This window comes from Pantherophis guttatus, chromosome 5 (genome assembly GCF_059756535.1).
Source record: "Pantherophis guttatus breed Tessera chromosome 5, ASM5975653v1, whole genome shotgun sequence".
Taxonomy (NCBI): Eukaryota; Metazoa; Chordata; class Lepidosauria; order Squamata; family Colubridae; genus Pantherophis; species Pantherophis guttatus.
Window position 1 is genome coordinate 58,020,132 of NC_142067.1, and position 26,566 is coordinate 58,046,697.

The 26,566-nt window shown below is 40.9% G+C and overlaps 1 protein-coding gene across 3 annotated transcripts in view; it reads left to right on the plus strand.

The window, feature by feature from the left end:
- Positions 1–428: 428 nt before the first annotated feature.
- TRAPPC10 (trafficking protein particle complex subunit 10) overlaps positions 429–26,566 on the plus strand; it is a 64,639-nt gene continuing 38,501 nt past the window's right edge. The window contains exon 1 of one of the 3 annotated variants that reach the window (XM_034423895.3): positions 429–775. In XM_034423895.3, coding sequence (XP_034279786.1) covers positions 652–775 — 124 coding nt within the window. In that variant the 5' untranslated portion in view covers positions 429–651. Of the gene's footprint in view, positions 776–13,774; positions 13,878–17,818; positions 17,838–26,566 lie in introns of those variants that run through there. The other 2 variants (XM_060694083.2, XM_034423897.3) reach the window with 2 other exon arrangements.

The window sequence follows — 26,566 nt, forward strand, 5'->3', positions numbered from 1 at the left end:
TCAGGCCTTACAGAATTCCTGTAAATAAATAAAAAAATTCACGGCTGTAAAATGTGACCTATTTGTAAAATGTATTTATTCTACTTAACGATGCAAAAATACTTTGCCGGCGTGTAATCTTATGCCCCTATTTTCCAGGATCAACCTACATCAACTCCTCGGGAGAAAAAAAAAAAAGCCATGTAAACAATTATATAGAAATGAATAATGCGAGCTAATATTCCTTTTCCAGAAAAATATCTGTAGCCCTGCTTCGCTCGCCCACTTGCAAACAACCTTTCTACGGAATGACAGGCATCCCCCACCCCTTACCTGCTCTTCTCCCTGCCCTTCCTTTCCACTGCACACTCCCCTTTTAAAAAAATGTAATCGGAGGTCACGGCAGATTCCACCCTCCCCTTTAACATCCGCTTCTCCCTTTGCCGGAAGGGGTAATGCTTGTGGGTGATACAGGAAGCGGATGAAGCTGGAACGCTCTTCGAGCCGAGAGACGAGCGCGCGAAGGGGGGCCTGCTGGGGTTGGAGGGGAGGGGTTCAGGAGGGTCTCTTCGCCGGAGGCGGCAGGAGGGCGGGCGCGGGGGAGGCGCGGCGCGGCGCGGCGGCTTTATGGCTCGGAGCAGAAGGATCCGGGGCTGAACGCCCTGCCCGCCCATGGAACTCGCGCCGGTGGCGGTAGCAGTCATAGCGGCCACTCAAGGGGCGCCGGGAGAAGACAGGGCAACGGTGGAGACGCCGCCGGTTATCTACACGATGGAGAACAAGCCCATCGTTACCTGTGAGTGAGCCGACAGGGAGGCGTGCGGCCGGGGGCGAGTCTGCGGCAGGGTCGTTCCGTGCATCCCCCGCCCAGGGTCACCGGCGAGGGGCGGGAAGCCTTTGGCGTCGGGAAAGGCGGATTTTTTTGCGCGGGGGAAGGCGCTCCTATGTCGGGTGTCGCTGCCTGGAGGTTTGGCTGCGGGTGCCCTGCGAGGTATCGGGTCACCCTTGCGGGGTTGACCGGAGAGCCGCGGTTTACTTCAGTTTATACCGCCGAGACTCGGTCCACGGGGGCAACCCTTGCTGGGGCTCTTTCTCTTCAGTGCTTGTTCCAATGTTCTGCACGGGAGGCAGTTCTCGGAGAGAGATCTATTCGCACTTATTGTGCTTGGATGTCAGACGATTCCACACGTGTCTCTTTCATAGAAGCGACGAACCGCCAGAAGGATGGATATGTAATCTCCTTTGGTTCGCAGGAATCCCGCACCCAGAGACGTGTACTGAATATCCCAGTTTCACTTTTCCTCTCAAAACAAACCTAGGAAAAGTGGATTCGATAGAAAGGGAGTTGCTCAAGGAACAGTAGAAATCTGGGTTTGGGAAACTCGGATGGAAAGCAGAGAATTCACTGGCCCCCAGATCTCTCAATTGTATGATGTATACAACTATGGGAGATTTGGGAATTTGCATTATCAAGCTTCTTGCTATGTGCTAGCTATTAACACAGTTGTTAATTCACATATGAAAGTAGTAGGCTGAGGTCCTAAGAAATGACTGAGGTTATCCTAATTGGCCTACTGTTATTTGAAGGGCTATGTTATAACTATTATAATGCAAAAAGATGGAAATGTTAAGAGCCTTTTTCACTTTTCAGTTTCAAGGTAGAGTGTTTTTATACCATCTGTTTTGCTACTGGTGGCAATTTTAAAGAGAAAAACGTAAGCAATGTAGATCTATTTTGAAGCAGGTTAAATAATCCTCAATTTAGAAATAAATATAACATGATGAGAAAGTTTAAGTCAAGATATATATTGTCCCATCATGTATATTTCTTCGAAATGAGCAAAGCAGAAATAATCTGAGCTGTTGTAGGAATGGAGTATAAATACATTTCTAGCAGGTTTTCATTCATGCAGAGTATTCAGTCTTAGAATTTTAGTCCTGATATTTTATAATGTTAGATTAGTTTGTGATATGTGTGGTGAACAATAACAGCTTGCCTAATGCTAATTAGCAAATGAGTGGGGGAAACATTTTTTGATCACTGCACTAGTTTACAATATTTCTAAACTTATATTTATTGACTTCTTAGTAACAACTCTATTTGACAAACACTGATTGTTTGCATTTGATTATGTGCATAAACATGTTTGTTTCTATCAGAGATTAGTCTGCATTTTTTCAATATAGTTATAGTTTTAGTTTGATTCTGTTTAATAAAAGAGTATGTTTCAATTTCCAATATAAACACTAAATAAGTGTTTATAAGTGAAATTGAATTTTATTATTACTTGAATGTTAAAACTTAGAAAAGACTATGTTTCACAGACATAAGTATACTGAAGAAAAGTCTTTACATTGTTCAAAGTACTTCATTCATATTATTTCAGCAATCCTTAACTCTTTAAAGTCTGCAAGGGAGAGAACGTCACTTCAGTACCCCACAACTGAGAAAGATATAGTGCAAGGGTTTTGTTTGATTATTTATCTTGGATTACCTATCAGAATTTTGCAATGCTCTCTTTCCTGGCTTCTTGTTTTTATATTTGGCCTGAACATGCCTTTTATCCCACAAATGCCTGTCAGAGAGTAAGAGAAATCCCCAAATCCTTAGTCCTATCCACCCACCCAGCTCTGCCTGAGGTGCATGCAGGAGGAATTGTTTTTACAGGTAATTTACTGCCACAATCTACTTCTTCCCTCTCTCTCAACTGGGTAGATAGGACCAAACCTGAAAAAAGGTAATACCTTCTACTTTCTACTAGTGGAAGAAAACACAATATTATTTTAAAGTGATCAACCAGAAGTCAGTTTGAAAAAGTCTAGACCACGTCTAGGTGTCAATCTTGCAGCATCACGTTGCCATCATGTGGCATTTTGTGACGTTTTTCCCCTTCTGAGTTTTCTTACTAGCAGTTAAGATAGTTAAATGTCAGGGCTATCCTGCCTTCATTCAAAACCTAAGAAAGAAAAGCTCCAACTCCATTGGTTTAGAGAAGAGGTACTGTTACTAAGTCTGAGTTGATAGCGAAAGCAAGGCAAAGCGTGTGAAAGTTACACATTGATGAAAGTCATCCCAAGTCTTTTCCCCCCAGGGTCAAGCACTGAGAGTCCAATCAACATCCAGTATGATGTTATGGGAAAGCTCCTCTGCAGGTATTTCTCACATCTGGAATCTCAGGACGGTTGGCGTTGAAGTATAAACAACTCCGCTCAGCAGCGTCATAATTCATAAGTGCACAACACCTGAAGGAGCTTGGGAGCCTGAACATTTCAAGCATCCACCCATTCAGATTGTGAAGGAGGGAAATGGTTCCAAGCCTTCCAGTTCTCATGGGAATACTTCACATCAGCTCGCTTCCCCAACTCAAATGCCCAGGCCCCACTCCCCATTTCTATGGCAGCCAAGAGCAAGCAAGCTTCAGAAAACCATGCTGGAGATCTGGCTGACATTCGGCCCTTCTGCAACAGAGGCGTTAGCCCTATAAAAAAAGAGAAAGCATAGCACAAAACTAAAATGGACAATACAAAATGATTTAAGATAATTAAGGAATATTATTTCGCCCCAGTTTATCAGGATATTTCCTATGAAACACCTGAAGGAACTTGGAAGCCTGAACATTTCGAGCATCCACCCATTCAGACTGTGTAGGAGGGAAATGGTTCCAAGCTACCAAATATTGCACTTTCCCTTTCGATTTTCTAGAATCAAGGATTTCTTTAACTTGAAAGTGCTGCTCCCCTTCTATAAGGAGGGGTACCAGAGGGGCAGCCTGGACAGGACAAAGGAGAGACACTTTCTCAAGCTTGAGCAAGCTAACATGAAACACTGGTGGATTCGTCTTAAGATTTTTTTATAAGTCCAACTGTACAGTAACCAAGTTGATAATTCTTAAAATTGGGAAAGGGCCCACATACTTAGGTCCCAATTTCTTCTATTTTTGGGTAGTTTGTAAGTACTTAGTGGACAGATACACTTTATCACCCACTTGGAGCTCTTCTTTTTAGCCCTCTTTTTTCCACCCTCTTTCTTATGAGCTTGATGTGCCTCATCCAGCGCCTTACGCGTGATGGGCCAGGTGTATTTCAGCTGTTCAATACACTCCACTAAGAAGGGGATCAGAGACTTTTCCTGAAGCAATTCTGGTATGGGGATGAAATCCTGATCAGAAGCAACTTTGAACAGGGTGAAGTCAGTACTACTATGTTCTGAGTTATTATAAGCGACCTTTGCAAAGAGTAGCAGTTTGGCCCAATTGTCCTGCTGGTAATTTACATAGCACCTTAACGTATTGTTCCAGAACCGAGTTGGTCCATTCAGAAGCTCTGTTAGTTTGAGGGTGGGCGGAGCTTAGCCCCTGGGTGGAGCCTAACTTTCTTAGGAACTCCCACCAAAATTGGAAGGTGAATTGTATCCCCCTATCTGAGATGATAATATCAGGAACTCCATGTAGCCTATACACATGTTGAATAAACAGTTTAGTGAGTCCTTTAGCTGAAGGTATCTTACTGCATGGGACAAAATGCATTTGCTTGAAAAATAAATCTGTAACAATTCAAATAACTGTATTCCCCCTCCCCCCTCAGGCAATTCAGCTATAAAATCCATTGATATTTCCCTTCACGGGGCCTTAGAATTGGCAACACACTGTAGGAGTCCACTGTAGGCTTCCCTGGGGGCCTTTTGGCCACAGTACAGACAAAACGACATAAGTCTCAATGTCCTTTTTCAATGAAGGCCACCAAAACTACCGTTTGATCAGGTGCAAAGTCTTCACAAAACCAAAATGGCTGGCAGTTTTCGAATTATGGTCATGCTGTAGAACAGTCACCCTCAAACTGGTGGGCACGTATAGTTTGGCGCCAATTCATGCTAGACCATTTCGCATGGTGCATTCTTTTGTGTGGGGTAAAAACCACTCATCGTTTTTCAGTTCTTTGCACATTTCACTGGGAAGCTCAGACTCCAATTTTTTTCTGAGCCCTGGTAATCACAGGAGCGTCCAGCTGCTTAGAAGGGATGACTGGCCGGATTACTTCAGGCCTAACAGTATTATATTGAGGCAATCTGGACAAAGCATCAGCCATAAAGTTCTTTTCCCCAGGAATGTAGTGCATTAAACTTAAACTGGTTAAAGTATTGTGCCCAACAAACTTGCTTAAGTGACCATTTTCATGGGGTTTTCAAGGCCTCCAGATTTTTGTGATCAGTCCACACCTCAAAAGGCTGCTTTGCCCATTTTAGGAAATGTCTCCAAGTTAATAGTGCCCATTGCACAGCAAAGGCTTCGTTCTCCCAAATTACCCATGTTTTTTCGGTTTCAGTTAATTTTCTGGAGGTGTAAGCGCAGAGTTGTAAGACCCCCTTGGCGTTTGCCTGCAACAGCATGGCTCCCACAGCCATATCATTAGCATCAGTCTAGATCACAAATGGGCATCAGTGTTGGGGTGTTTAAGTATGGGTTCGGCTGCAAAGAGCCACTTGAGCTTGTGCTTAGGTTTGTTTTTGCCCTTAGTTTTCAAGTGGTTGGTCAATGCAATCTTAGCAAAGGAAGGGAAGAATTGCCTATAAAAATTTTCAAAACCCAGGAAACTCTGCAATTGCTTTCTAGTGTGTGTGTGTGGGGGGGGCGCCCATTCCAAAACCACCTGCACCTTTTCAGGGTCCATCTCTATCCCCTCATGTGATATGCGGTAGCCCAAGTAGTCAATCTTGTCCTGATGAAATTCTCATTTGGACAATTTAACATACAGTTCAGCAGCTCTGATTTTTTTTCAGGACTGCATGCACTAAAAAAGCAATTACATTTCCTGAGTTTTACAAATTTTTATAGCACTCTTAGTGCTGGACCCTGGGGGAAGGGATTTGGGGTGACTTTCAATGTGTAACTTTTATGCGCTTTGGTTCAGATCTTGCCTAATGTCAGGCCTGCCTCCATTCAAAACCTAAGACACAAAACCCCCAACTCCATTGGTTTAGAGAAGAGGTACATTTACTAAGTTTGAATTGTTAGCAGCGAAAGTAAGGCAAGATATGAACCAAAGCATGCAAAAGTGACACATTGAAAGTCACCCAAATCCCTCCCCCCAAGGTCCAGCACTGAGAGTCCAATCAACGTCTAGTATGATGTTATGGGAAAGCTCCTCTGCAGGTATTTCTCGCATCTGGAGTCTCAGGACGGTTGGTCTTGAAGAAGTATAAACAACTCCGCTCAGCAGTGCCATAATTCATGAGTGCAAAACTCCTAGTTCTCATGGGACTATTTCACACCAGCTCGCTTTAAATGCCCAGACCAACCCAAATGCCCAGGCCCACTCCCCGTTTTTATGGCAGCCAAGAGCAAGCAAACTTCAGAAAAGCATGCTGGAAATGGCTGAAGCTTGTCCGCACCCATTACACAGTTTATTGAAATCATTGTGCATATTATAGGAGAGTAACTATGTTAGACTGGCAAAAATGCCAGTCTACGGGACCACCTACTACCACAAACAGCCTCCCACTGGCCAATGTGCTCTCATAGAGAGGGGCTCCTCCAGGTGCCGTCAGCCAAACAATATCGACTGGCGGCCCCCAGGGGGAGAGCCTTCTCTGTGGGGGCACCCACTATCTGGAATGAACTCCCCCAGAGATACGGAAGATCTGCGCACTTTCCACCGTGCTCTTAAGACCCTCCTATTCCAGCAAGCCGGCCTGGCCTAATTTTCTCCCCTGTTTTAAAATTCTTTTAAATCGAAATTTTAATCTGTTTTTAAATTATTGGGAGTTTTAATTGTCTCGGGCTAAATTATTTAATTTGGTTTTAATTATGTTTCTAACTTTTGTATCTATATATTTTATTTTGTGCCTGTTCACTGCCCTGAGTCCTTCGGGAGTAGGGCGGTATATAAATTTAATAAAAACAAAACAAAAACAAACAAAACAAAAATGTAGGAATGTGATAGCATCTTTTGCAACTAGATTCCCATTTTTACAGTTTTGTTTGTTTGTTTGTTTATATCCCACTTTTATTATTTTTATAATTTTTTATAAATAACAAAGTGGCAAACATACTTAATACTCCTTCCTTCTTCTATTTTCCCCACAATAACCCTGTGAAGTGGGTTAGGCTGAGATAGAGTGACTGGTCCAAAGTCATCCAGCTGGCTTTCTAAATCCAAAATAGGTTCTAGTTCATTTATAAAATATAAATACATCACAAATACAACAACAACAACAACAACAACAACAACAATAATAATATAGATTATTTTTTATCAGTCGTATGAGCAAATATTATTGTTATAATATATTGTTTTATATAGTAAAATCAGAAAAGGAGGAAACCATCAATTTATGTTATATATTAATCAAATGTAAACAGATTTCTAAATTTACTTTAGCAGAAAGTAATAATTATTGTAATAATTTATGCCACAAGAAAAATAAGCTTTTTTAAAAAAAGATTGTCACATTTCTTGAATTCAGGCTTAAATATCAGGAATATTGCTACTTTTCAAATTTCTGAAAACAATTCTCTAAGTAACAATCATAACTGCTCGCAAATAGTGTAATTCCAAACTGTCAACATAGCATTAACATCTTTAACACTAAAATACATTCTTATATATCTGTTTATTTACATTAAATATTATTCCAGAAAGATGTTAGTGACCCAAAGGACCAAATCATTTGAGGCAATGCAAATTTCTTACATCTCCAGCAGAGAAAATGATGATGCTCGACCTTTTGAATATATTCTTTGGAGTATCCAGTAAACTCATAATAAGATATTTTGATGAATCCATTTTAAATTTTAAATTAAATGAAGCAAATTTAACGTTTTTAAAACCTGTAAGCATTGATGTTCCATTATTGAGTGCTTCAGTTCTTTAATATGTGAACCATAAACGTCCTTAATGCTGACTTTAAAAATGTTTCTTTGTTTTGGATATGAAAGTTTAATTTCAGACATCAACTCCATTAAATATGTTGACACCCAGGGTTTCAAACATTAAAACATATTTGAGTTGATTGGTATTGTTGTGAATCAAGAAAGCAAAAATCTGTTTGAAATTCAGAAAAAAATATTGTAATTTATTTAAAATATGTATTCCAAATTCTACCCACAGCTTCCAATGGAAGATTTTGCTCCCTGTTTTAGAGGAGTTTTTTCCCTATAAAGTTAAATATTCATGAGTCTCAACATCCCAGTCTATGAGCCCAAACTTGTTTGGTGGCTTGCAAACCTAGGAATTTATATAGCCATCCATCACACATAACATGTGACTCTGGGTGACATACAACAAACTACTTATTTGTTAAAACATTTGATTACATATTACTTAAACTTCCTTTTAGTATAGTTTTTAATTTAATTTAATTAAACCAGAAGATGGAATTCTCAAAGTCATCAAAGAAAATGAAATATAATTGGTATATCTGTACCAGGACTACTGAACTTCCCATGATCTCCGAAAATAGTAGATGTTCTCCTTGCCTGGAAGGAAGCTTACTTTGACTATACCAAATTCTGGGAATTTTCTATTTGGGAAACTTGGGGGCCCTTTTGATGTAACCCAGCAAACAGAAAAAGGAAACAGTTACAATTAACAAAAAATCAAGATAACATTTGCAGGAATATAAATATTATAATCAAAGATAGCACGTATGGAATCAATGAATGGGGCTTTGAGGCATTGCAGTTAGTTAGTTAGGCATTGCAGTTAGTTAGCCATTGTGATTTATTCCATTCTTGGTTATTGTATGCAAATGTTTGCTATCTCAACTTGTAGCTATTCAGTAAGAGTGTTTTCATCCAATCCATTCAATTTATCCATTGTCTTTTTTAACTTTGTTAAAAAAGTCATTTTCTAGTCCATCATCTGCTTGCTTCAAGTGTCTGAAATATGTCTGCTGGTAACCATCTTCAGCTACTTAATTTGAAGGCATTTATCTTTTTTCTTTCACTCTTTCTCAATGTTTACTGCCATTCAGTACCTCAAAAAAAGATCTTTGATTTAACTAATTTGATCTTTATCCTAAAATGTATTTATCAGTCGTGATTTTACCAAAGTTTGCTATTTCCAGTTTCTTGGGGATTAATCTCTTAGTTTTACCAGTACACTCTCTCCTTTAATTACTCATGAACTAGAAAAGAAAATAAACCAAACCAAAACTTCAGTTTTCTGCTGCCAACTATAAATTCACTAAGTATGCTGAAATATTGGTTTTGTTTTGATATTTTACATTAACTCAGATTTTTTACTTTCTATTTTTCACTTTCATAATTAGCTCTTCTAAATATTTTTGCCTTTAACAAGCAGAATATCATAATCTACATAACTCAGATTGAGAGTATTTCTCCCAGTTTTAATCTCATGCCATCTTTTTCAATCCTGCCATTTTTAAATATATATCCTGTATGAGATGTAGACACAGTATTAGTCCTTGTCTTACTTCGTTTCCTATTCTGGGCCATAAAGTTTCTCCAGATGCCTTTCTTACAATAGCTTCTAATTCATGATAAAGATTTTTAAGAAGAATAAATTATTATGGAATATCCATTATCCTTAATATGTTTCAGCTTTTGGCATGTTCTATATAAAGATCTTGCTGTAGTCAATAAAACAAACTACTTCTTTACAAAATCTCTCCAATATCCATTTTAGATAGCATAAAATGGATATTGAAGAGAGATAAAGAAGTTGTTTCATATCTGTCTTTTGTCTTATGTCTTTTCAGCAACATGACAGTCTATTTTTCAGAATCTGTAACTTTCTTGTTTGCCACAGGATATATAATTTGTAGTATAATGTTTCGTATAGTGAGGAATATTGGAATTTTTAGGATTGGTCCTGCAGAGTCTGCTCATTGTTTTCAGTCCTTTGCCTAGTTCTTCCAGTGAGGCTTATCAATGCATGATGCAACAAGAGCCTTTTGTTTATAAGTTGTACTGTCACAGAATTTAATGCTGATTTGGGTTGAGAGGTAGTAATTGGCCCAGGGTGAAGAATATTATATTTGTATGTATTATAGTGAGGAATATAATCTATTTTATAGATTCTTTGTAAGAAGGGACGTATGTGACAAATTTCAAATCAATGGCTTAAGAGAATTTTGTGCAAAGAAAAGGTGATAGCAAACAGTATTTTCCATTGTGAATTGATTGTCACTGTCTTTTATAGGTAGAGATTTGTTTATTACTGAATGCTGTATTCCTTTATTTTCCTCATTAAGTTTTCTAAAATGTTAGGAACTGCCAAAACATGGTACAAACAATTGCAGGCTGATATAGGTTTTTTTACAGGAACAGTTATAATTACCTCTTGTAAAATATTTTGTATGCTATTGATCTTAATAATATGCTGCATAGCACAAATAGAGAATATTGTTTGATTTGTGGGTGTTCTATGGCTGAATTGTAGCCACATTTTGGTTTGCTTATTGTGGCTTAATGCTTGTGTGAGTCCGGCCACTGTGGTTTTTAAAATAAATTATTAGGAATTTTAATATAGGATATGACCTGGAGCCTTTATTAGACTGGGAAAGAAGAAGTAATTTGATATGGTTAGGGTTCTCTTCCTGATGTTTTTGCCTTGTGAAAGGCCTATCTGCTGATTAGTATTGTTTCATAACAGCAAGTTCATTAGCTTTATTTTTATATTGGCTGCCTCCAGTCTTTATGTAGTACAGTGCAGATATCCATTTTGTTCAGAGAAATTGACACAAAATACTTATGACCCCACTTGACCCCAAAATTTCTATTGCTTAGCAAGACAGTTGTTAAGTATTGCTCCATTTTACTGTCTTTCTTGCCATAGTTGTTAAGTGAATCACTGCAATTGTTAAATTAATAATACGGTTGTTCAATGAATCTGAGTGACTTTGTTTGTCAGAAGGTCGCAAAAGGTGATCACAAGATCCTGGGACACTGCAACCATCATAAATACATGCCAGTTGCCAAGTGTCTAAATTCTGATCACATGACCATGGGAATGCTGTAATGGTCATAAGTTTGAAAAATGGTCATAAGTCCATAAAAGCCTTGGTAGTACAGTGGTCTAAGGCACCCTGTTATTAAGACCAGCTGCCTGCAATTACTGCAGGTTCGAATCTCGCCAGGCTCAAGGTTGACTCAGCCTTCCATCCTTTCTAAGGTAGGTAAATTGAGGACCCAGTTGTGGGGGCAATAAGCTGACTTTGTATAAATATACAAAAGGATGAAGGTTATTGCTTAGCGCATTGTAAGCTGCCCTGAGTCTCCGGAGAAGGGCGGCATATAAATCAAATTTAAAAAAAAAATGGGGCACACAGAGGCCGAAAATGGGGCACACGGAAGCCAAAACCAGGACACCTGGAGACCAAAAAAGGCCAGCGGGTGGGCGGGACTTTGGCAATATTCACTCCATAAGACACACAGACATTTTCACCCACATTTGGGAGACAAAAAAGTGTGTTTTATGGAGCGAAAAATATGGTATATGTGAAATATGGGATTGTGGCAGCTTCAAGTACCTGGTTGAAGGAAAATGGTGTGGTCTGTGGCAAAATCATAGGTTTGTTTTTACAGAAGGCAAATAACTCAGCACAAGATCAAGAGGTCATAGGTAGAAAAGGGGGAAATGTTAGAATGCACTTGTAAAGTGACATGTGCATTCAGACTATAGATACAGATTATAAAAACATTTTTAAAAGCAAAGGGTGGTTTTATATTTCTGCTGCTGGAGTGAAATCACTTGGTTAACATGGAGCGGAAGAACAACACAGCTGTCAAGTCTAGAGATTCCAATCCCGAGACAAGGAGGAAGACCAGGAGAAACCTGGAACAGCTTGAGAGAGCAGACTGTGTTATGTGTATGAAGGCTATTGCTTAGCACATTGTAAGTCGCCCTGAGTCTCCGGAGAAGGGCGGCATATAAATCAAATTAAAAAAAAAAAGTCACTTTTTTCATTACTGTTGTAACTTTGAATGGTCAATAAACAGATGGATGTAAGTTGAAGACTATCTGTACTTTGCCTTGGATCTCCAGGACAATAGCATAACTTGTGTAAATTGATTATATTTCTATGTTATGCATTTTTAAGTTCTGTATTCTAATTTCTGTATTTTTTTATCATTTTATGTAAGTCGCTTAACATAAAAATCAATAGACAAGAAAAATGGTTTATGATTGTTTGCAGACTACCATAAACAAATAAATTGATATAGATGAATTGATATAAAAAGATAAGCCCTTTAAAATGATTGAGATATTCTAGAAGTAGACACACTGTTAATAATTAAATATTTGTAACACAGGATTTATAATCTATACTTGATAAAATAAAAAAGTGATTTAAATGATTTTGTCCTTATTGCTTTTAAAAAGGACTGCAAGATTTTCATGCTTGGGAAAAATTATTTTCAGTTCAGGCAGCTCTAAAAGTAAAGATAGTCCTCTTGCTTATCCTTTTAACCATTGTGCATGATGTAATTTGGCTTGATTTAAATCACTTTTTTGATTTTAGCAAGTATACATTATAAATCACTTTTGTGATTATAAATTTATAACCTTAAAACCATTTACTTGGCAGGGTCTTTGGAAACTTTTTCTATCTCTTTGTGGAATCCAATTTTTCATACATCATTCTACCTTTCATTTAAGACTAGCATTCTGGTATCTTGAATGGATTGCTGAAGTGGTGCAGCTGTTATATAATCAGTCTTAGCTTTATCTTAGCTTACTTCCTAGTTTTATCATCCTAGTGCTAAAGTTCAGGATTGCCCCTTTCCTTTTATAGGGCTTCTGCATAAAATGGTTACATCTGTGTCAAAAAGCAAATTGATGTAATGTTTAAAAGCAATTGTAGGTTCATTTTAATCTCAGATGGCAATTACATAAGTACACTAGCTATTCAGAATTTAGGAAATATTGCTGGTCCTTTTCCTTGTTGGCCAAATTATGCCTCTTGATTTGTTGTTGTTGTTGTAGTTCCACTTTTCTTACAGTCTGGAGGGCGGATTGGAGTGATAGAAAGTTTAATAAATGAGATATTCCTCCCCTTCTCCAAATCCTTATGGCAGATAATATGGTCTTGGATGTTGAAATCCGACAGCTGGAGTTCAGGAGGAAGATGATGCTCATTTTTTTCTGATATCTTCTCCTAGACACCAACCAAACATCTATTCTTGAATATTAAGAAATCTCTGAAATAACAGGGAAGATGACACAAGGAACTGAAGCAGAGATGGTAAAAATTGAATTCCTTCTATCCTGAAGGAATGTCTATTCATTTGTAGGTGATTTTAGAGATTTAAAAATGGAAAGGAAAGCAAAATTTCAAGGAAATTTGATATCCCCACATGCTTTCTTAAGAAATAGGATAAAATGTGAGACTTTCTGTTATTATGAAATTATTGTTAGCATTTCTGTTGCACCTTTAAGTGGCAGAAATCACCATAATGATGTACTGAGAGAAAACGTTATAACATATACAAAATACTCAGGAAAATTCTTTGTATTGCTATCCAACCTTTATTCTTAAACTATGTGCTAGGAAGAATTTTAAGTGTGGGTATTTTACAGTATTGGATCATTATATTGTTTTCTGTATACAAAGGGCAAGTTGTGCAATTTAGCTGTATATCATCTTGCACATGATGTTGACATTTTCAGAAAAAAAAGATCAAAGACCAGATTGACAACTTGTTTTTTATTTATGAGGACTGTTTCTGTCCTTTCTCAACTCAGTGAGGTAGGCAGAACATCAACATTAATAAATTAATGTTGCTGTTCTGCTTACCTCATTGAGTAAGTCCAAATGTTTGCCCATTTCCCCATTTTATTTTATTTTTCTGGGGGGGAAAAAGAAAAACCAACCCAAATGCAAAATTTCAGGAAATTCTACATTTGCAGGTCTTCCTATGACGACTGCAGCCCAGGTCAGTATTGTTCTTTTCCTCTTTTTTTCTCCTCCTGTATGATGAATTTGCCTTCTGGATCTTTATATTTATTGAAATATATTTTATTTATTGAGAATAAAATTTGCTTGTCTCTGGGAATATGTTTCTGAATCAGCATCCTGATTCCTACAAAGGGCAACCAAAGCCTCCAGAAGACTTATAAGCAAGCCCTTGAAGGAAATAATCTTCCACATCAAATTGTATTCCCTGGCAGTGAGTATTATTGAAACTGGAAGTTCCATTTTGTTCAGGTTAAGGTAACTTTCTAATTAAAAGGATACAATGAATTCTAGAATTTTATAATGCCTTATAGGATAATGTCGCTGCAGCTGGTACAAAATATGGCAGTTACAGTGAATTTTGGAACAGAATATAAAATTGATCCAAATAACAGTTCTGAAAAAAAATGTACTGGCTACCAGTATATTGCTAGTCAGAAGTCTAGCTAATAATGATGTTTAAAAGTTCAAAGTAGTTTGCAATTTAGATATTGAGCTCGTTTTATCTGCCTGTTACGATCCGTCATGAGAACTCTATGTTCAATAGTGGAAACTATAGGAATTCAGAGATGAGATGAAGAGCCTGGTCAACTGTGGCACCTTGATTAGAGATTTCTCCTTCAGAAACTTGGCTGATGTCATCCTTGTCTTAATTTTTGTGGCAAATTAAAACCTAGTTATTTACTAAATTTAATTTCCTTGTGATATTCATTGTTATGGTGCTGTTAATGTTAAACTCTTCTATATTTTGACACTATAAGTTGATTTACAGATAATTCTTGACCTACAATCACAATTGATTCTGGGATCCTGGTCATTGAGTGAAGCGGTCGTTAAATGCGATTCATGTTTGACCACTTCACTCAATGACTGTCTTCCCAGCTCACTCATTTGTGGTAGTTAAATGGCATTAAGTGAAATCCCTAAGTGGAATGAAGGGGTGCTTCAACAAGAGGTAGGCCCTGGGAGGCCTGGGACCCACTGGTGCATGTAAACTTGCTGCGGGCTGGGAGGCCTCAACGGGTTCCAGAGGATACCAATGGGTACGAAGCTGTGCAGCTTACAGGCCTGCTTCTCAGTCAGCTCCAGGGCCCAGCAGCACCCAATTCACCTTTCTATTTTTCTGCAGCTTCTACAGATGTGCCTAGGCAATGCGCTGTTCAGCTTTCTTACAGAGACAGCCTCATGCCATTCTGCAAGCAGGTCCTATTCTCACAATTTTTTGGAAGGCTTCATTTTTAAGAAGGGTCTATTTTAAGGAAGCTCCATTTTAAGGAAAACAACCAGAGCGAGAGAAAATGAAACAGTGTCAGCTGCATAAAGAAATATAGCAATATGCTTGTTTCCCAGTTTTGGAAGCTAGTGGGCTATGTTATTCAATTAAGAAACCAGGGACTTAGTATAATAATAGGCAGAAAAATTCAATCTCGCCTAGTCCCTAGGACCGTGATGGCGAACCTATGGCATGCGTGCCACAAGTGGCACGCAGAGCCGTATTAGTGGGCATGCCAGCTCAGCTCTGGGGTGCATGCGCGCGCTGGCCAGCTGATATTCGGGCCTTCTGGGGCCACCAGAAGTAGGGAAACAGGCTGTTTCCTGCCTCTGGAAGGCCTGGGGGGTGGGGGTGGGGAAGGCCCGTTTTTCTTTCTTACTGGCTCCAGATCTTTTCTATGCATCTGGGAAGGGCGAAAACAGCCTTTCCCACTCCCTTGGAGGCCCTATGGAGGCTGAAAGGGTCCATTTCCCGACTCCTAGTGGGACAGGAAATGACGTTATTTCCTGTCCCCAGCCTCCAGAGACTCCTAGAGAGGCTCCTAGAGACTCCTAGAGAGGTTCTGGAGGCTGGGGACAGCAAAAAATGTCACTTCCTGTCCCTCCGAGAGTTGGGAAATGGGCCCTTTCAGCCTCTGTAGGGCCTCCAAGGGAGTGGGAAAGGCTGTTTTCGCCCTTCCCAGATGCAGAGAGGATCTGGAACCAGATAAGAAAGAAAAACAGGCCTACCAGGCCATTATGTGCCAGGAGCGGGGGTGGGTGGGGTTGCGTGCGCATGGGCAAGTGCGTGCGCGACCCTCCCCCGCCCCCCCTTCCTGGCACGCGATGGCAAAAAGGTTAGCCATCACTGCCCTAGGATTTCATTTATTTGTAAAGTAGCCCTGAAATAGACTTTCAAGTGACAGTTGTCAAGGAACCTGTATGATAACTGTCTATATACAGTATAATTCTTAAGCATAGACCATAGCTTAACTTAAAAATCAAATTAATTGCAAATTTATAATCTACACAATTTTCATACAAGGCTTGAACCTTAAGTGCTGCAAAATAAAAGTACGTCTTAAAAGACAGTAGCCCACATTAAAGTTAGACTGCTTGAGAGATTACCTCATGGGATAGAATTTTTCAGTGATAGCATCTAGTCTTTAATACAGTTTTTTTTTAAAGCTCACATCTTGGTGGATTTTTATTTACTGACCAGGAATAGAATAGCATCCTGCCAGGAACAGGATGATAATACAAAGTCTGCCACTACTGAATAATATATTTAGAGAGTCCTCCTCCCATTTAGTTTTCATATCAAATCTAGCTTTGGGGTGAGTTAGGCAATCTGTTCTGATGTGCCGTCTGCCTTGATGACTGTATTAAACTATACCAAGTATGTGTCTAACTTACTGTGCTTACTAGTTAGTAAATTGTCTTTTCATGTGTAATGTTATGTGTGTACAGTGCAGCATTTTTGGTTTTATTAAAGTTTATTATAAAATACAAATGATAACAAAGATCATAAAGGAACAGGGGAAAGTGGTCCAAGATAAAAGAGGAAAGAAAAAGCAGTGACTTCCAATTTTTTTCAGTGCGGTAGAATACATAACATAGTTACAACCTCAAGTTTTGCTTTACATATTTAGTAAGTAGTAGCCTTTTAGAGTTAATATAATCATCAAAACCTAAAATCAAAGTTTCATTTTTTTTGTTTGGAGCATGAAGTTCAGAAGCAGTTTCCAAGTGGAAATTTTGCCATCTCTGCCAATTCCATCACTTTTTCCATCCATTCTTCCATTATGAAAATTGACATGTTTCCATTTTTGCGCATATAGGATTGTCATTCATCATATAATAATAAAGTTATGAATTTTCTATCAATAATAATTTTCTTTAACCAATAACCTTAAAAGAAAATTTTCTGCTTTCAACTTTGCATTTGTTGTAAGAATCTTCTGAATCAAAACAAAAAAACTGGCTTCAGTATTTCTTTGCTTTATCACAGGTTCACCAGTGATAATAGAAAGTACCTTCTTCACAGTTACATTTCCAACAGATATCTGAAGCACCGTTATACATCTTTGACAATGTTTCGGGTGTTAGATATCTGTTATTTACAGAGTAGCATTCTTAATTGTCCTTGTCATACAAATTACATAATATGCAGTATAGGGGCAGAGTTAGCCTAGCATAGATAATGGCTAAAATGTATTTGAATATTAGTAGCTCGGGTAGTTGGGCTGTTGTTTGAGCTCTGAGCTTGGCAATTTGTTTGCAAACATTTTATCACCATTCAAGGAGACATCATCAGTGCGCTTTGAATTGTGCTCTCTATCAGAACAGGCCAGTCTGACAATGTCTCCTCGAATGGTGATAAAACGTTTGCAACCAAATTGCTAAACCTGGAGCTCAAACCAAAACTAATAGATAATGGCACAATGCCTAAAGGGTTAACATACAAGTTGAGAGTTCTAGTTACTACTTCTGCTACTGTGAATTCTGTCATTCATCCATTCATTTATTTGTATCCCGCCGTTATTATTTTTACAAATAAGTCAAGGAGGCAAACTTATCTAACACTCCTTTCTCCTCCAATTTTTCCCACAACAACAACCCTGTGAGGTGACTTGAGCTGAGAGAGAATGACTGGCTCAAAGTCACCCAGTCAACTTTCATGGCTCAGGTGAGACTTGTACTCATTGCTGTGGACAGTAAAAGAAGAATAGCCCAGTTGCATTTAGTGTTGCTCCTCTTCCAATAGCCTACATGCTTTACTATTGGTATTCAAATTGCATGGTACAATATCTGACATATGATCTTGGGAATGGGATTGTTGTGATTTAAATGGCAGAGCCAGCAGATTTGGATATGTTACGCAGAGTATTATATAATAGACGTTATACTTTTAAAATTGTGCTGTGAATTTATAACTTCATTTTAAAATACTAAGACGACGCCTCTAGGTTAGCAAGTATTTGGGGACCTGCACTGAGAGAAACTCGAGTGTTAACATCAGAAGAGAGGCAGAGATTCCAACAAGCAACCAGTGGTGTTGTAAGGCCTGCCAGAATTCTTTCCTTTTTGCAGAGGGTGGCTAGCAATAGGGAGAGAGAGAGGATCGAGCCAGAAGACAGGCTGAGATCTCAACTAACAATCAAGGGTGCTGGGATGCCTACCAGAATCCTTTCCCCTCTACAGCAGACAGATGATAATAGAGAACCTGAGAAAGCTAGGCCTGTAACATGTAGCCAAACAGCCAGGATGAGGAAGCAGGAAGAAAAACTGCTGTCCTCCAATCAGGACACAGAGTTACAGGCTAACCAGCATACGTCAGCAGCAGCAAACATAGAAAAGTGACAGCTCCGACCTCGCAACACACCCATAGCTTCTAAACTAAACAAGAGCCTGAAGATGACAGGATTGTGAGCCTGTCGAAACGTTGCTAGAAAGAAAAACTTTTAAGATACTGGTAGGATTTTAGCGAAGGTTTTAAAGGACCTTGCAGAGTGCTCTGTAAGGAATTTTGGAAGATTTTAAGCTAGGATTTTAAGCAGAATTTTAAACATTTTAACTAACTTATTTAACATGATGCGGGAAAACACCCGAGATTTTAATTTTATTTATTTTTATATATATATATATATATATATATATATATATATATATATATATATATATATATATATATATATATATATTAGTCTTGAATGTATATATTTATATAGAGCTTTACACAAAATGTTTAATAGAAGGCCATTTATAACTTCATTTTATTTATATTTATATTTATAGTTATTTATAACTTCATTTTAAAATACTAAGATTGTGTGTGGCCTCAAACTGTGGTTGTGCGAGAGGTTGGGGACTTGAAACAACTGCCCCACTTCCGCCTCATTTGTCTCTCCCCAGCGCTCCCTTTTAAGACCGGGCCCACGGGGACCAACTTTAGCCGGTGGGACTCACTTCCGCTATGTTCTCACTACCAGCTGAACCCCCTGACTGTGGAGAGGGCTATGGAAAATTGGAGGTCGGTCCATAGCTGCATCCCTTCGGCTAAGGGGGCTGGACACCAGTTGGCCACCGTGAGAGGGTGGCCTGGTGTTGGGGCCTCCTGAGGGCTGAATCGGGATGTATTCACACATAAGCACTTTACCAGCGGTGGGGACCCGACCATCGGACCAACTGCCGTGAGAGGGCGGTTTTTTGGACCTGATCCCTGGACACTGGTTGTACTGACTCTATTGCTGCCACTTCACCACAAATGGGGGCGGACCAGCTGACCTAATCACCGTGAGAGGGTGGTTGGATCGATTTTCCCCCTTGGATTGCGGTCGTTGTGGAATGTGACTGTGTCCTCTGTTGTGAGGGGACAGTGGACTTGGTCCTGTGAATTATGTGTGAGATTCCCCATTTCCCTACCTTCTTCCCTGTCCTTTTAGGACCCTTAGGATATGGTCATGGCGAGCCACTATGACCAAACTGTACTCATCAGCGGAGCTTCTTGGTCTGCGAGACTCCCCCCTCTCGCAGGCTTGGCCCTCCACTCTATCGAGGGCCTACCTCGATGACGGGCTTTGGAACCCCGAGAGGTGGCATGTCGCAAAGAGGGGGTTGCGGGGTTTTTTAAAATTGTCTATGTCTAATCTTTTAAGGGGTTTGGGGAGGGGGGAGGGGGGTGGCATTGGAATTAGGGGCGTGGGTTTGGGGGATAACCCACCAAGGGGAGGGTCAGGCCCGGCCACGACACGCGGCGGGGCGGGTGGGGGACCCGGGGGCAATGGAGGGGGTCGAGCTTGTTCGGACTGTGTTTTTACCATCAGTACTGTGAGTGGGAGGGGTAGATATGGCGGGAGCAGGGGGCCATATCATGTTAAGGGAGCACGCACCCGCTGTCTCCAAGCGGTAGGGTGCTCCGGCCCCCAAGGCTCCACCCGTTTGCCAGGTTGCACAGATCCTCACGGCCCGGGCCTTCGTCTGATGTTGTGCAACGCCAGGTCCGTAGTAAATAAAGCCCCCCTCATCTGTGATCTTGTTCAGGAGGGGGGAGCGGACCTGGCGGGTATTACGGAGACCTGGTTGGGCCCGGAGGGAGGGGTCCCTCTGGTAGAAATGTGCCCACCAGGCTTCCGCGCATTCCATCAGCCGAGGTCACAAGGGAGGGGCGGGGGAGTAGCGGTTATTATTAGAGAAGGCCTTAGGCCTAGGGAGACCACTGTACCTCAGACAGCTGGTTGTGAGTCCCTCCTTGTGAAGTGGGGCCATGGGGTTCAGATGGGCTTGCTGATCACGTACCTGGCTCCCTGCCGCGTGGCAGCAACCCTGCCTGAGCTACTCAACGTTATTGCTGCGGTGGCGGTTGATACCCCCAGACTTATGGTCATGGGGGATTTCAACCTGCCGTCCGTGGGCGAGACGTCTGAGGTGGCTCAGGAGTTCATGGCTTCCATGACGGCCATGGATCTGACCCAACTAATTCATGGCCCTACGCACACTGGGGGAAACACACTGGACTTGCTTTTTGTCTCTGGACAGTGGTTGAGTGATCTTGAGATAGGGGATATAGTCATCGAGCCCTTGTCATGGTCGGATCACTCTCTCCTTCGCCTTGATCTTCGTACCGCGGCACCCCGCTGCAGGGAGGCGGAACCGATAAGATGGTACCGCCCCAGGCGCCTGATGGAACCTGATAGGTTCCAGACGGAGCTTGGGCCAATTCCTGAGGTTCTGGCTCACGCCTCGACTGGAGACCTAGTGGCCGCCTGGGATAGGGCGGCCGCTGGGGCCCTGGATCGAGTCGTGCCTTTGCGGCCTCTGACCCGGCGCGGATCTCGCCTTGCTCCTTGGTTTACCGAGGAGCTGAGGGAGATGAAGCGCCGGAAAAGACGCCTAGAGAGTAGTTGGAGAGCTAGTCTTTCTGAATCGGACCGGACACTGGTTAGATCCCATATTAGGACTTACCTAGTGGCGATAAAAGCAGCAAAATGTACGCATTTTGCTGCTCTTATTGCGTCATCAGATAATCGCCCGGCCGCCCTGTTTAGGGTGACCCGCTCCCTGCTCCACCAGGAAGCGCGGGAGGACCCCTTGGAGGGAAGAGCCGAGGACTTTGTTCAGTATCTGTATGACAAAATCACTCAGATTCGAGAAGGTCTGGACTCTGACTGGGTAGATCCAGCGAGAGTGACGGAGGCAGGTCTTGAGACTGTTATCTGGGATGAGTTTGATCCTGTGACCCCAGATGACGTGGACAGGATTCTGGGTAGATTGAACGCGACCACATGTTTGTTGGACCCGTGTCCCTCCTGGTTAGTGCTGGCTTCCCGGGAGGTGACGCGAGGCTGGCTCCAGGGGATTATAAATGCTTCATTGGGTGAGGGTGTCTTCCCCGCCGCCCTTAAGGAGGCGGTGGTGAGGCCCCTCCTCAAGAAGCCTTCCCTGGACCCGGCAATATTGGCTAATTATCGTCCAGTCTCCAACCTTCGTTTTGTGGCGAAGGTTGTTGAGAGTGTGGTTGCGGGACAGCTTCCCCAGTACCTGGATGAAGCGTCGTATCTGGATCCGTTCCAGTCGGGTTTCAGGCCTGGTTACAGCACGGAAACGGCATTGGTCGCGTTGGTTGATGATCTCTGGAGGGCTCGGGACAGGGGTTGTTCCTCTGTCCTGGTCCTGTTAGATCTCTCAGCGGCTTTTGATACCATCGACCATGGTATCATGCTGCACCGGTTGGAAGAGTTGGGGGTGGGAGGCACCGTACTAAGGTGGTTCTCCTCCTTTCTCTCCGACCGGTCGCAGTCTGTGTTGACAGGGGGGCAGAGGTCGACCCCGAGGCCCCTCATATGTGGGGTGCCGCAGGGATCGGTCCTCTCGCCCCTTTTGTTCAACATTTATGTAAAGCCGCTGGGCGAGATCATCCGTGGTTTTGGGGTGGAGTACCATCAGTACGCTGACGACACCCAGCTGTACATCTCCACCCCGGATCACCCCAACGATGCCCTTGAAGTGATGTCCCAGTGCCTGGAGGCCGTACGGATCTGGATGGGGAGGAACAGGCTCAGGCTCAACCCATCCAAGACCGAGTGGCTGTGGTTTCCGACGTCCCGATATAGTCAGCTAATGCCATCGCTGACTATTGGGGGCGAATCATTGGCCCCCACGGATAGGGCTCGCAACTTGGGCGTCCTCCTGGATTCACGGCTGTCGTTAGAAGAGCATGTGACGGCCGTGTCCGGGAGGATTTTTCATCAGGTTCGCCTGATCCGCCAGTTGCGTCCCTATCTAGATCGGGACTCCCTACACACAGTCACTCATGCCCTCGTTACTTCTCGTCTGGATTACTGCAATGCTCTCTACATGGGGCTCCCCTTGAGGTGCACTCGGAGGCTCCAACTGGCGCAGAGTGCGGCCGCGCGGGTGGTGATGGGAGCGACATGGAGTTCCCATGTGACACCTCTCCTGCGCGAGCTGCACTGGCTCCCGGTGGTCTTCCGAGTGCGCTTCAAGGTTCTGGTTATCACCTTTAAAGCGCTCCATGGCTTAGGACCTGGTTATTTACGGGACCGCCTGCTACCACCAATAGCCTCCCACCGGCCAGTACGCTCCCATAGAGAGGGGCTCCTCCGGGTGCCGTCGGCCAAACAATGTCGGCTGTCGGCCCCTAGGGGGAGAGCCTTCTCTGTGGGGGCACCTACGATTTGGAACGAGCTCCCCCCGGAGATACGTAGGATCCCGGATCTGCGCACCTTCCGCCGCGCACTTAAGACTTTTCTATTTTATCAAGCTGGCCTGGCCTAAATCTTCCCCCTTTTTAAATGTGGAAATTTTAAATTTTTAAATTTTAAATTTGTCTTTTTATAGGGGCATGGGTAAGGCATTTTAAATTGGGGAGCCATCTTAGATTTAATTCTGTTTTAAACGTATTTTAATTGTTTATATTGTATGTTTTTAACTTTGGCTGTGCACCGCCCCGAGTCCTTCGGGAGAGGGGGCGGTATAAAAATCTAATAAAAATCTAATAAATAAATATTTGTGCAGCAAATACAATTTTGCAGGTCAGGTTGCCTGTAATGATGTTTTGGATTTCAATACCTATCTGCCTCAATCAAGAGGACAATGGCAGGAAGCTGATGGTCAGAATGTCTTAAGATAAATGTTGTACTTAAAGTTTTCTCAGTAATTAACAAGGAAAATTTTCTTAAGCTGAAAAGGAAAACACATTTCTGCTTTTCTTCTATGAACAAGTGATCATGGTCATATCTGCCAAGTCTAAGGAGGTTGCCTGATCAGCAAACTTATGTTATGAAGGAGGATATATCAAATTGTTCTTTGCCCTTCCACCCTTTCAGGGTTGTTTTAAGATGGGAACCATACAAATCAATCAGTCAATCAAATATGTACATACTTAGATACAGTACATACAAGGGCCAGTTGCATTAATGGAAGTAAAAGTTATGCCACATGTTGGAGCTTTTCTTTTAGTATCAATTTTTTTACATATGTTTGTTTATTGAAAAAAATCTTAATAAAACAAACCTAGGTGGAGCAAAGGGGTATGGTCTTTTCTGCTACCTATAACTAAGATGACCTTTGCAAACTGTTTCAAAATTATTATCTTCTATCTAAATATTATTTAGTTTTAGCTGGTAAATATTGCTATTTCAAAAGATTTTTAAAAATGATTTGTAACTATAGAAGCTCCTTTCTGAGCAGTTTATAAATATTTAAACTAAATAATTGTTTTCAGTAATTATTTTCAGTGGCTTGTTATGGCTTCATTAACCCATGACTATATAACTGCTGCTTTTATGCTGGTCAATATATTGCAATTAGGATGAATTATGCAACTTAATTTATAGAAAGAAATTTAAATAGGCTTCATACAAATTTTTATGCTACTTAGAACTCGAAGTTTTTTTTTTCCTGACAAAGGGTTGGTTTGTCTGTTTGTCTGTCCATTTTTGTTCATGAAAACAGCTCCCTGATCGCTAAATCTTTGTCCCACATATTTTTGGAAGACCAGCATTGTGTTAATTCACATGGAAAATAGCAATTAACAAGGTCTGTACTCAAATCTCAGCTCTGGTCTGATACACATTCTAATAACATTGATACATATCCATGGTTCCATTCATTTCTTTTTGTGTAATGTTTTCATCTTTTTATCTTCATCTTTTCTTTTTATGTCTGAAAAAAAGAGAATATTTTTATGTTATTTTATCAATATTTCTAGATTTCCATATATAATTATGAGGATGCCTTTCATTAAGGACAGTGTTAGGATTACATTTTAATAATAGCCCAAGCAGTAAAATATGTTCCATGAAAAATTCATGAAGTAACAGAAAATAAAACTAATCCGGATTAATTGTCATCTGAAAAAAACATGGAATTTTGTTTTAGGCCTCCAAGACTAGGGAAGCAAGGACAGTACCATCCAGGACTCTTGATTTTTTTCTAATAAGAAAATGAGCTTTCAAGGCTGTGATAAGCCACAGAGCAGATATTTGTTCTGGCATAAAGTATATCTCTTTTCAGGCAGTTGGAGAACTGCTAAGTGTATGTTGGCAGTTCCTTGCTCTTGATAAGTGCAAAGCCTGAAATAAATTGAAAGTTTATGCTCTTATCAGAATATTTGAAAAAAATATTGTGTTTATTGCATATGCTTTGTACTTTTTAAGTGTACTTATATAGTACTATAATGGGAAATGATAGCTTAAGTGATATTAAATATAAACAATTCTCTTATTCAGCATCCATTTCTTCAAATCAAAGTTATTAAATCTATTTGTTTTGCAATACTTAAAGCTCATTTGGAAATAAAAACTCAATTGGAAAAAAAAATCACAGCACTGATCCAGAAATTTTTATAATGGGCTAGTAGAATAAATTATATCCAGATTTTTCAATATATCTCAAATCTTTTCTGCAATGAAAAATCTTACATAGTCAAAATGTATATCAACTGAGAAAGTTCTGTTTATTTAGGTAATTGAAAAGAGAATTCTCAAGTGATAATTTTGTCATTTAATAAATCATGATACTGATTAATTCTTTGTTCCCTATGGTGCTGATCTACTACTGCTATGACACCCTAGGCCAATGATGGCTAACCTTTTTGCCGTTGCGTGCCAGAAGTGGGGGGAACACGGGGGGTTGCGTGTGTGTGCCCACATCCATAATTCAATGCGCCCCATGCATGCATGCGCAACCCTCCCGCGCGAATCCCCACTTTTGGCACGCAATGGTATAGAGCCTTTCTAGGAGCCTGGGAAGGGTGAAAACGGCCTTCCCCGCCCTCCAGAGGCCGGAAACAGCCCATTTCCCGACTTCCAGTGGGCCTGGAAGGCCCGAAAATCAGCTGGCCAGCACACGCATGCGCGCTGGAGCTGAGCTAAAGCAATGCTCACGTGCCCACAGATAAGGCTCAGCGCGCCACCAGTGGCATGCGTGCCATAGGTTTGCCATCACGGCCCTAAGGTATGGGGTGTGTGAAATCACTATGTATTCTGGGAGCTACATAGGACATTCATTAAATATCTATTCCTACAGCATTCACTTTTACATTTCCTCATTCAAATCCAATTCTCATTTCCATATAATCAAATGAAAAAAGGACCCCAATTTTATACACAACCATTTTATGCTTTTGATAAATATTTCCTACAAGAAACTACATAAATATCCCTACTCTGTACCAATGTTTACTTGTCTTAAAATTTCTTGGAAGGAAATGAAATAAAATGTGAATTGGAGATCTTTAGTTTTCTAAACATAAAAGACTTAATATATGTACATATGTATCAAAAGATTAATAAAACAAAACTATTTTGAATTTACTGGACTGCATTTTGTTGCATAAAGTAAATTAATGTCTAGAATTGTAGTGAGAATAATTCCTTTTCCATATTATTCTTATTGCCTTACAAGAGCCTTGGTAGTACAGTGGTCTAAGTCACCCTGTTATTAAGCTGGTTATTAAGACCAGCTGCCTGCAATTACTGCAGGTTCGAATCTCGCCAAGGCTCAAGGTTGACTCAGCCTTCCATCCTTTCTAAGGTAGGTAAATTGAGGACCCAGTTGTGGGGGCAATAAGCTGACTTTGTATAAATATACAAAAGGATGAAGGCTATTGCTGAGCACATTGTAAGCCGCCCTGAGTCTCCGGAGAAGGGCGGCATATAAATCAAATTTTTAAAAAAAATTGCCAACATCTTCAACATTGAAAACAAATTTATGTAGTGGATTGAAGATTTTATACATATAAATAAATTGCTTACTGACATCGTGCATGGACAATTATAATGTTTAGTGATTCACTGCAGTTGTTAAATTAGTGACATGGTTGTTAAGCGAATCTGGGTTCCCCATTGACTTTGCTTGTCAGAAGGTCGCAAAAGTTGATCACATGACCCTGGA